At 38.8% G+C, this 12,128-nt stretch overlaps 1 protein-coding gene across 1 annotated transcript in view; it reads left to right on the top strand.

Annotated features, from left to right (window-relative positions):
• Positions 1-12,128, top strand: part of madd (MAP-kinase activating death domain) — a 55,994-nt gene that overhangs the window by 24,710 nt on the left and 19,156 nt on the right. The window contains 9 exon segments of the mRNA XM_055228925.1: positions 932-1,104; positions 1,329-1,564; positions 1,732-1,888; positions 2,348-2,451; positions 3,370-3,578; positions 4,696-4,949; positions 5,658-5,794; positions 6,950-7,051; positions 11,194-11,302. Coding sequence (XP_055084900.1) covers positions 932-1,104; positions 1,329-1,564; positions 1,732-1,888; positions 2,348-2,451; positions 3,370-3,578; positions 4,696-4,949; positions 5,658-5,794; positions 6,950-7,051; positions 11,194-11,302 — 1,481 coding nt within the window.

Genomic DNA, 12,128 nt, shown 5'->3' on the forward strand with positions numbered 1-12,128 from the left:
TTAGCTCTGGCTTGAGCATGACTGAATGTGCGTGCATCTGTTTTGGCAGCAATACGTGTTTTAACCAATTTTTCATGATAATGGGAAAAAAAATAATCACCTTGAACTTACCAGTCACTCAGGCCGACTAAATGTTCCATTGCGCTAAGCTTAACATTGACTCTGGAATCTGCAGCGACCATGCACACTGACCTACTCTCCTGCTCCTCTTCCAAAGTAACAGGCCCACCTCTGGCATCAACTTTTACACCAGCTCCAAGTTTAATAGTAAGATCATGTTCAGGTAGAAGAACCAATTCAAAAAGTTGAAAAAGTGAGTAAATGTGTGAGGTATGAAGTGATGGATAGCATTAGATCTCATCATAAAACATATAATTTTAGCAGAAGGAATTCAAATGTATGTTTTTACACATTCACATTTTTGAGCTATTTGCAGTGGACATGAATGAAATTGTAAAGTTCATATAACCAGATGGGAACTGGTTAGAGTAGGTTCATGCAGCACTACAACTATTCACATCAGTAATGTGTGTACAGTGTCCACAGCTTTTTTATGTACTTGTTAAGATATAGATGCACATCTTTCATTATATAATGCTTCCTGAGGGGTACATGCACTGGGCTTTAAAGAGTTACTGTTTGCAAGACATGCCTGCAGAGCAAGTTAAGCAATCTTTTGTACAGTGGTGCTATACAAAAGAGATCAAGAAGTTTTGTCTTTCCACATTCACAGAAGCTGTCATTGCATTCAGTTAGCTGTGGACTTGAATATTTAATGAAATACTGTGGCGTAAAAAAGTACATAGGGTCTTAATGCTTACATGTTGATGCCAGGGGCTGGAGCATCCCATTCTAATCCTCTCCTAATCACCTTCTCTACTTGATTTGAAACTTTCTGTATTTGTAATGGGTGTGCTGTGGCTTATTTCAGGCTTTGGCCAGTATGAGCCTGAATACCCAGCCCATTCTGAACCTGGAGAAGTTTCAGGAAGGACAGGAGCTGCCTTTGCTCCCACCGGGACGAGATAAAGCCTCACCGTCTTCTACTGAGTTCAACCCTCTCATTTATGGCAATGATGTGGATTCAGTGGATGTAGCCACCAGGCAAGTGTGTTTGCTCATAGTGCACTTTGCTAGTAAGTGCAAATCTAGTGTGACTTAGCTGAGTTCTGCAGACAGAAAGTCACCCAAATCACAAAACATCAATAGCTAAGTTCTTGGGCCTCACTAGAATTAGAACAACATTTAATTGGTCCTTTTCCAAAATGTGGCAGCAAAACTTTGGTATTCTCACTACATGATGGCTCATGTGTTTTCTATTTCCCCAGGGTTGCCATGGTGCGCTTTTTCAACTCCCCAAATGTCCTCCAGGGGTTCCAAATGCACACACGCACACTGCGCCTGTTCCCCCGGCCTGTGGTAGCCTTCCAGTGCTCCTCTTTCCTAGCCTCACGGCCAAGGCGCTCCAGCTTTGCAGATAAACTCTCTCACACTCAGGCTGTGGAGTTCTATGGAGAATGGGCCCTCAACCCAACCAACCTAGCCTTTCAGAGGATTCACAACAGTACGTCTGTCATGTTGTTGTTCTTGACTTCTTTTTAATTGAGCTGTCCAGCTACAGACAGTTATCAGCAACAGAGTCATTCTATTTACTAAACTACACGATATAACATTTTCAGCTGTATAATTATGAGTATGTTGTATAAAAATGATGTGATTCATTCCTCTTAGATGTATTTGACCCATCTTTAATTGGGGATAAGCCAAAGTGGTACGCTCACCAGCTGCAGCCAGTGCTGTACCGAGTCTATGATGGCAGCTCACAGCTCGTGGAGGCCATGGCCAGTCCTCTGGAGGACGAGGGCAACGAATCTGACCCAACAGACAGGTGGGACCACTGCTTATTCACAGCACAACACCTGCAACTTTCTAAGGCTGTCTGCCTGCCTGCTGTTATTGTTTCAGATACTTAACTACTGCTGCTGAGGTGTTTTCATCCTATTCTATGCATAGCATTTTGTGGCACTAGCAAAGATTTAAAGCAGATATTTTTAACCAGATCTTATATGATTAAGATGCAGTTATTTGGCACAATGCAAAAATTGTACTGTTCATTCAGTTGAAATTCCAACCATGACATGGCCCCCTTAAAAAAGAGATGATGCATCTCAAGGGCTAATCCAAAATAAATATGTGCCCTTTTAGTAGGGGATATAGGTCTGCATGGTTTTGAAGAAACTTATGCTATGAAACTGTTGATATTACACATTTGAATTAAAAAAGGGCTAGTCTCTAAAGTCTCTACTTTGAGTTTGGAAGTCCTCAGTAACAGCCCTGTGTGTTGCAGTGGCAGTGACAGTGACGCATACGATGGTTCCAGCTCCTCATACTCATCACTTGGAGATCTCGTGAGTGAAATGATTCAAGGAGACATCCAAGGAGAGACCACCAGTGAGTTCTACTGTCCCACAGATGACTAGATTATGGACAATTTGATGTCATAACAATGCACTGCCAGAGTCAAAGCATGGATTATGATAAAAACATTTTTTATTTTGCATTTCATTAAAAAATACACCTAAAATACTTCTGAAAGCGAATTAATAACTTATTTTAAAATATTTTTCTGTCAATCAAGAACCCTAAATTGGTTTTAAATTAATCTTAATGGCAAAAGCATTACATTTCTGTGCCATTCATTTTGACATGATTCTTTTGTGGTTTTGTGGTTTAATAGATCCTTTTTATTGATATAATCTTCCCTTTTCATATTTGATAGCCTCAGGTTATTAGCAGAATGTTTTTGGTAGGCTTGTCCACAGTGTTTGTAATTGATTCACTGCTAAATTAGAAACACAAACACAGATATGCCAGATTAAGTGCTAAGCATGTGTTTAGATTCTGCTGTGGAAGAAATCATTACATAGTAAAAAAATAATAAATAAATAAATAAATTTACTCAGAATGTTGTTACCTCATCAGAAACATACCCAGAGTTGTGCTTTCTTTCATTCACACATGTTGAAGTAATCCTGCATTATTAGTCTACATCTCCATAGCTCAAAAATGATATGTTCCACCTTGTGTTGTCATGTAGTGGTAGTTTTCAAGTTAAGTTTGATCAGTAGAGATGGGCAATTCCAGGTCTGAAATGATTCACGCAGATCACTTTCTGTAGAACCACATGACATCACAGGGTTGGACAGAGTGTTTTCTATTTGAGAGAAGAACTCAGCCTAAATATGCAGGGTTTGCGTTAAACATGTGTGAATGAAACAAAACACAACTCCAGGTCTGTTCTTTGATGAGCATTATAACAGATCAGAAAATAACCTAATATGTGCCTTTAAACAAAATCATTCTGTTCAGATTTGGATCCCCCTACACACGCTGCTCTTGGCGACCCCAGTGAAGTGGAGTTCCAAGACTTCCAGGAGCTGAGGGAGGGCCAGAGCTCGGAGGGGCCCACGGGAGGTGCAGACATTCCCACTGAACCCTCCGACGGACAGCCTCTCCGCTCTAGCTCCAGCACTACAGCCAGCTCCAGCCCCAGCACCATCATCCAGGGAGTCAACCATGTGGGTCATCTTCTACCATTCGTACATAGTTTGTCTTACCATTCATGTATTGTATTGATATCGTATTGATATTGTATTGATTGACTGACATCACGCTGGGGGGGCTTTACATGTGTGTCTGTGGTGGCAAAAGCAGTTGCCATGGTGACACAATGCACACATTAGCAAACACTGTTAAAGTTTTTAAGATGGTTTAAAAACTCGAGAAAAAATACAAAATGGATTTAAACAACACATTTTCAGGAGTCTGTGATCAATACGAGCGCTCATGGTCCTGTTTAGGTTTCAGTTTCAGTCACTCTCACCTTCAAATTGTTGGGTAATGCTTGCTAGCCTGTGACTGTAATGTTATTTTAGAAGGACTTGTTTAACAGTACAAATCATCTCACCTGTAGTTCCAACTAAGTCAATTCTGTATGGTCGGATTGCATTAAAATAAAGTGCTTCAGTGCTTCAGACAGAGTAGTGTCAAAGTTAGCTTCACACCTCCAAAGAATGTTGATGACATCAGCTGCAAATATCAATACATCTTTATCATGACACATGTTATTGGAATTGCTGATATCTCATTTGCGTTGGTTGTGCTTGAGTCTTGAGGCCGATGTGTGTTCTTTTTAGGTAGGGTAATTTTTTTTTACTAAGCGTACAGCAAGATTCCAGATTGTGAGCAGCTTTGCATGCTCTGCGTGTCTGGGTGGAATTTAATCCATCACTTAAATAATTTTACTTGTTCCTCGTGGGCAATTTACAGGGTAGAAGTAGCTTTAAAACACACTTACACACACGCATGCACACACACACACACGCACACACCAGTAAAAGCACACACAATACAAAATCAAGAGTAATGTGTCAATAAGTTATGAAGTAGTAGACATGTAAACAGAACATTCATCCACAATCATCAGATTTTATGTCACAATATCAAAATAGAGTTTGAAATTTTAGCATCGTGACAACACTAGATACTAAAAGTTCAACCCCAATCAAGTGTCAAATAGCACTGAGGACATTTTTACACCATGTTTATACCAAATGAGAACAAACCAATTCAAGCGAAGTGTGCTGGGGAAATCTTTCCAGATCATTTAATAAATCCTTTGTGGCCATTTTTCAGGAGCCTGGAGAACCACCTGAGATGGAGGCTTCAGCCAGTGCAGCACTCCAGAACCCTGTCCCAGGCTTAGCCAGCCAGCCGTTCCTCCGCCCCCCAGCGGATAGCGGCGTGGTGGACACAGCCAACAAAAAGCCAGAGTATGACAACCCCTACTTTGAGCCCCAATACGGTTTCCCCACTGAGGATGACCCGGAGGCCGACGAGCATGTGGAGTCCTACACCCCTCGATTCAACCAGAACCTCAATGGCAACAAGTGTGTGCGACTTGTTTGTGACTTGAATGACTGTGTAATCATCATTCAAAGGGCTTTCTGACACCATGAAATGTTGTCTTTTTAATCCAAGCATGGCAATTTACCCAGCTCATTCCATGGTGGTTTGAATCAAGGTGGTATGTTTGGTGGGGTGGATGAGTGTGTGTGTGCCTTAAAAACTTAACTGTAATTAGGTTTATGGCTGCAAAATGCAAAAAGGAAAATGTAGTAGTCGATGATCAATTTGAGTATAGCAACAATGATATTTATAATACTATCTTGACACTGTTCAAGCTAATTCCTCCATGCTTAAACTTCATAATTGAGACCAAATCAAGAAATAACATTTGTTTTTGAGACTTGATTAGGAATAAAACGAAATTTACGGATGTAACAACAGTTCTGTAAAGCTCCAATGACCTCCAGGTCAGTGAGTGATGCTGAAAGCAGTAGATAATCCCAGCGGTTTCACAGCCAGCAGGGAAGAAATAGAACTAGATAGAAAAACCTTGAACACATGTCACATTTCCACTAGAGGAAAAACTCAAATGTTTGTAAAACATGCCAGGTAAAAAAAGCTATTTAGCTTTTCACCATGTTTGTTTTATTTGAAGTTTGGTAAGAATCTTGTTTATTGTGGAGCCCTAATACTGTAGCCATGCTGTTTATCTACTGTGACATGTACTAATGACCTTGAATTGACACCAGGGTGGCCCGTCCGCTGCGTCCCAGCAGCCTGAGACTCCCTGGAGAGTCTGACGGAGAGGACTCTCACAACAGCTCGCCCAACTCCACCATCTCCAACAGCAGCAACGACGGGCTGGGCGGCCTCATGTCCTTTGCAAGTAAGAATATGGCCTACAAAAAAATCAAAAAATACACAACAGTTTAGTAGTCTGAGAACACCTGTTGAGGAAAGAAAAATGTGGCCGAGGTTAGGCCTGTCACAATAATTATTCTATTGACTTATTGTTAAATATATGAAAGCTGGAGCCTTATATTTTGAGAGTCAGTATTCATCGTGGCAATTTCTTTGCAAAATTAAGGAGATTTTTGTTATTTTTAGTTTAATGTGCTAAGATTTGAGCTGTAGAGGGTTGAAATAGTAACATCTGTGGCAAATTTTTGCCACAGATGTTAATTTAGCTCAAACCTTTAAATGATACGGTCTGTTTAAAAATGTTATACTAGGATGATCCTGCTTAATTGTTATTGTATCAATGGCATAAATTTGTTTCAATATTATATTGTTAAAAATATATACCTTGATTAATGATATCGTTTTTGTTATCGTGGCAGGCCTAGCTGAGGTCAAGGTTTATTTATGAAGCATAATTAAAATACAGTCAATATTTCAAACAATGATAAAATGCAAAAATGCAGTAAGAAGAATAGTGTATAAAAACAACTTTTCACATGATCACAGGACTCTTACAGGAGCATGAACGGATAACAGACCAATATAAAGGTGCCAGACCATTTAATGCTCTAAAAACAATATGATTTTAAACTGAACTCTAAAAAAAAACTGGAAGCCAATGCAGAGACTGCAGCACTGGAGTGATGTATAATGATGCAAAAGATTTTTTTTTTTTTTTGTCATTTTAGTGTCAGACAGAATTAGCATGGAATTTTGTATTTATTTAATCTTTATTTAGGCAGGTAGGTTGATTGAGAACCAATTCTCATTTTGAATAATGACCTGGTCAAGAGGCAGCAGTACAAGGAATATACCAAGAGCAGAACAGTGAATACAATGCATAATAAATATACAAACATGAAATCTTTCACACATTAGACTATTTACTATATAAGATATTACATCCCCTAAGGAAGATTTAAATGCAGGTAAAGAGATCAAAGTATGGGGCTTCTACTTTTTTTGCAGCTCATTCCAGTCAGATCAGAAAATTCAGATTCACATGATTTTAAATTACCTTTTACTTCATGCTGCTGTTACAGGAAAATAATGACTTTGACACTTTGTCTTGACTTTTCAGGCAATCTGTACAAGAACCACGGCACAAGTTTTAGTCTTTCCAACTTGGCTCTGCCCAACAAAGCTGCAAGGGAGAAAGCCACACCATTCCCCAGCCTTAAAGGTACCACATCTCACCTCCATCAGCTTCACTCTGACCCTGTTTAGAGCTCCATTTGGTCTCATAATAGTCAGCAGTGGGAAGAATAATTTTAGTTGTGAATAGCCTTACAAAGTTGTTCACATTAAACGTGTATTTATCATGATATTGTTTGTTTTTTTAACTTTTTTTTTCAATAATCACAATTTTATGATTTATTTTTTTCCTCCTATTCTCTGTCCTTTTCTTTATTTTTTTTTCCAAGAATATTTTAAAATTGATATTGAGGAGGAGGTGGAGCAAGCAGGTTGGTAGAGGGTTCGAAAAAAGCACGATTGTAATTCCTCTGGATTGCCTTTTCAAAATGGCACTGTTTAATGCGGCATATGGAGGGCTTTTTGTGTTTTTCTCTCCAGTAAGTTTAAAGGAAAAATCCATGTTCTCATTTTGTAGTATCATGTTTTTATGCTGTGGTGCATAGATGGAGCGCATCGTTCTATTATATTTACTTTGATATATTTTAGACTTTTAAAGGAGATGTAGTATTATTTACTCCTTTTTTATCAAATACTTTTAGAGTGGATTTCATTTTTCATAAGTTTATATATTGCATATACACTATTGGTCAAAAATTTTGACACACCTCCTCATTCAATGTGTTAAATAAGTTAAATAATTCCGCTACATAGTTTTTACATTTTGGATTAAAATTCCTCAAATTGGCTGCTCTTTGCTTTTTTAACAGCACTGCAAACCCTTGGCCTTCTCTCAATGAGTGTTATGATGAAGTCTTCTAAAAGAAGGCATCAAAACACAGCAGTGAAGTGAAAACCATTTCAGAAGATTTTTTTTTTCATCAATCATTGTGCAATAAAATACAATAATGATAGGAAACAAACAAAAAAGGTTATGGAAATAAAGATGAAACCTAAATGAAAAAGTGTGTCCAAATTTTGACTGGTAGTGGTACATGAATGGAAGCCTGGCTAGCCTGATATGAGGCAACAGGATTAGTAGGAAAAAGTACCACTGCTCTTGCGCATTCTGCTGGCAACAGTGGTGACGCATGCTGACAAGAAGCTTATTTGTAACAAGATGCCTGCTAGCTGATCAAGAATGCAAAGTAAACATTGTTATTAGTATAATGCGTCTCCTTTAAACACTTATTAAGTCCACACTTTACATGGATGTTTAGTGTGAGGCTGGATTTTTGACTTTAAGTGAGAGAAAACATCTAGCATGGCATCTCTCCATGTGGAATAGCTGCCATTGAACCTGTGCTCCTGATTCTGACGTGTCTTGTCTCTGTTATTCAGATTCCCCCGACAGCCCGGGTATGTTCATGTGTGCTGTGCTGACTAGCCTTAGCCTTACTGCTCTCCAAAACAACCCACCTTGAATTAACCTTTTAAGCCTTTCAACTTTGAACCTAGCCTTCTAATAGATCCCATATTAACCTCTCCTCTGATCCTGTGCTACTCTGCGCTGTTTGGTGGGACTGTCTTTTTGATGCACTATGATTCACACATTGTTGGCCAAAATAATACTGTGACATAACAGTGTGTCAGTGTGGAGTTTACGCATCCTCCTGATACAAGAATGCTCAGTTTAACTTTAGCTGTGACCTTCAGTCATTATAATGCATATATAAAATAGGCACGTTGAGATCCTTACACATTTTTAGGTGAAATAAAATACAGTGTATGAATGTTTCCATGGAAATGGAAAGTTAAAACCATACTTTGGATTATTCTCCATGGATATGTTTTATGCCATACTGTGGAATATTATAGCAAAAGCAACAACATTTCCATGGAAACAAGCAAAAGGATAAGTCAGTTTTTTGGAGATACAAGCCTGCTCACAGTAAGGATGCATGTTTTTTGTCTATATTTGTCAATGCAATAAACACATCCGTAATGAAAAAACATGCTTTTATTTTAGTCTGTTTGGCAAAAAGTTACATACTGGGGCTTTAAATAAGCAGAAATGAATGAGAAGTAGTGAGTCTGGAGCACACTACCTGTCTGTAAAGAGCTTTTGCTTGCAGTGTGTTTTAATATATTTGCCTCTTAGTTTTAAAACAATTGAAGAAAAATATCCTGATCCAACTTGCAAAACCTGACAGACCTGTGCATTCAGCCATAGTCGCCATGGTGACACATTGCTGTAGTCATCCTCTCCAACACATGGCGCCATCATCTGTCCTTGTCGTGTACTTGTATTTGGTTGTATTATATTTTTCTTGAACCATGTTGAGTGTGTCCCTCTGAATCCTGCCTGATGCAGCACTCATCCTGGCTTCTGTGTGCAGTCTTTGGGCTAAATTCTCTATTTGAGATAATAACAGGGGAGTCCAGCCAGGGGAGCAGAGAAGATGTGTCATGGCCTTTTGTTCCAATGAGCTGCATGTCTCCCCAGACCAGTCCACCACACCTTCAGCGTCTGTCATATCACTTACTGTGTTTGGATCATTGTCTTATCATCACCGCTCATAGTGTCTCTGCTTCTTCTAACTTCATTTGAGGGGTGGGCCATAAAGCAACAAAAGAAAGTGAGACTAAACACCTAAACTCTGCCCAAATCACATTTCAAATAGAGCTGCTAACTTGGGCCTTACCTGTAAGAATAAGCAGAGTGTGAGGAGGTGAGGGGGGCAGGTCTGGAAGTATAAGTAACAGTGTAATTGGTAACAGGTATCCACACTTCAAACACTGTCCCTGAAGCCCTGGTGTTGTAATCAGAAAACACCTGTCTAATCAGGGAAATCCTGCGTGATGCCATGTACTACTTGAAATGGCAATGGCCACTGGAGGCAGAGCACACCGTTTTTTACTATTTTTGACCACAAAGCTGCAAATGAGTTTGCACTAAAGTGGCCAAAAAGGCTTGGGGGAAAGGAGGCAATGATATTCGAACACCATGTACACAGCTTAGTCGCAAAAAAGTTGATTTAGGGTTTTGTTCCACTTAAATCCTAGGAATGTTGTTGAATGTATCCTTTTTAGGACTGGGCAACATGGCAAAAAAATTATAAAATAAATAAAAAGGATGTCGTCGAAAGCTCCAAGCTGATCACTGCGATCTGCAAACAATTTAAATCACAAGTTGATTTAATTGCACCGCCCAAATCTTTTTACACTTAATGGTTTCATATATAATGCAAGTGTGTTTGTACCATTAATAACTATCTAAAATCGTCTTGTGAGTTTACACTTCACTGTGATTGGTTAAACACACATGTCACTCACCTGGCAGTCAGAACACGATAGAAGCTGAGCCCATTAATATTGTCCGTCCTAACTTCACCTTATTTTTTCGTGGAAGCATTAATCATCAGTGTGTATAATAACAGTTGATAACTATAAATTAAATAACAATTTTTTTTGTAAGTTGAGCTGACAGGAACTGAAAAACAGTCATTATCTGTGGGTGTGGGATGGGTGTAACCTAACACAATGAACACAGACTACAAAGATTTTTTTTTTCTCCAATTGAATAAGTTGTCAATGTTAAACCCACTGTAAATAATACATGTAAACTCAGGATTAATAACAAAACATGAATCAATTGATTAAAGGACTTGACCTTTTAAAAAAAATTATTGCACAGTGAACTTTTCTGATGTGGCGTCACAGACCAAACTGTCTTTTATGTTTGCATGGATGTAGCCGATCTATGTGGGGCGGTGCTGTATTCTGCTCTGTTTTAAAAATGGACAGTTGTGCAGCCTGACCATGCAGCGCAGAGTCACCTTTTCCTCTTCACCAATGCAATATGTGTATGTTTTAGAAGAGTAGTGTACCTTCCCTGTCCTGGTTTGTGTTGTTTTTTTGGTTTAGACAAAGAATATTGTGATTTATTAATGTCAAAAGCAATATTTTCTGATTTTAAGGTGTGCTCCAAACATACTAATCCTTAATTTAGAGAAATGTAAGGAAACAGTTTTAAAATGAGAAAAATTGCAGGTATATTTAACACAGAATTGAAAGTAAACAAAGATATTTCATTTTTTTATTTTCATTCATGGTGTTAATTTGTGACATTGCGGTGAATATTTCACATCCTTGGTGTGCACACTTTACTCCTAACAAAGGCTTTTGTACATAATGAGCAGTTGTTGTCTCTAATAGTGTTAAACATCATTATTACTGCTCCTTTTTCAGGTGCTCGTGCACCCCGGGCTCTAGTGGACCAGAAATCCTCAGTGATCAAGCACAGCCCCACTGTGAAGAGAGAGTCCCCCTCCCCTCAGGGTCGAGTCAACAACAACAGGTATGTTTCCACCTTGGGCTCAAAAGTCTGCTTAAAGTGCCAGTCAAAAGAGTGATCCACAGACAAAGCTACTGGCTAGGCAGTGCCAGTCACCAAATTAACTTTTCATAGGTTTGGTCACCTGCTGTACCTGCATCCACTTTAAATGTCTTGTACCAGATATTTAACCATGAGTGAGGAACATGTTTGAGTGTGAACTGAAGCCTCGCTCACTTAGTTCTTTTCTGCCACTGTGATATTGCACCATGACACAGAAACAACTGTCTGAGATATTCTACAGTGGTTTTCCACATGGACCCCATCAATCTCTACTCTACTCTCGTACTTCTGAGATGGTGTCACACAGTTGTTTCCTGTGCAGTGCCCAAATCTGAAACTTTTTTTTTCCTCAGAAAGTCCCTTGCAATTTTTAAGAGACATGGGTTGTGTTTTTTTGAGCTTGTTACCGAGTGGCATTTTCACATCATAAAAGAGGTGATTTTTATCTTTTTTATCTTTATCTTCTGTTATGTTTCATATTAACAGACTCGGTAATGACCATATACAATCTATGGTAATAACTGAAAGCTGTTAAAGTTTTAAAGTAGTTTTTGATTTCATAAGGTTCGGGTCTCTTGTTTTGGAGCTTTTTTTTTCCCCCAAAGGCTTTTTTAAAGGTAGTTTGTTGCTTTGAAAATCTGGCAAGACAAGGTTATTTTATAGCACGATTTTGCACAATTCATAAATAATCAGCATAAAATTAACATTAAAAGAGAGCAGTGCAAAATAAAAGGCTTTCTGTCATATCCACAGCTAAACCAAACCTTTTTGAGCCTTGATTTAAACT

This window comes from Periophthalmus magnuspinnatus, chromosome 3, assembly GCF_009829125.3.
Source record: "Periophthalmus magnuspinnatus isolate fPerMag1 chromosome 3, fPerMag1.2.pri, whole genome shotgun sequence".
Classification (NCBI taxonomy): Eukaryota; Metazoa; Chordata; class Actinopteri; order Gobiiformes; family Gobiidae; genus Periophthalmus; species Periophthalmus magnuspinnatus.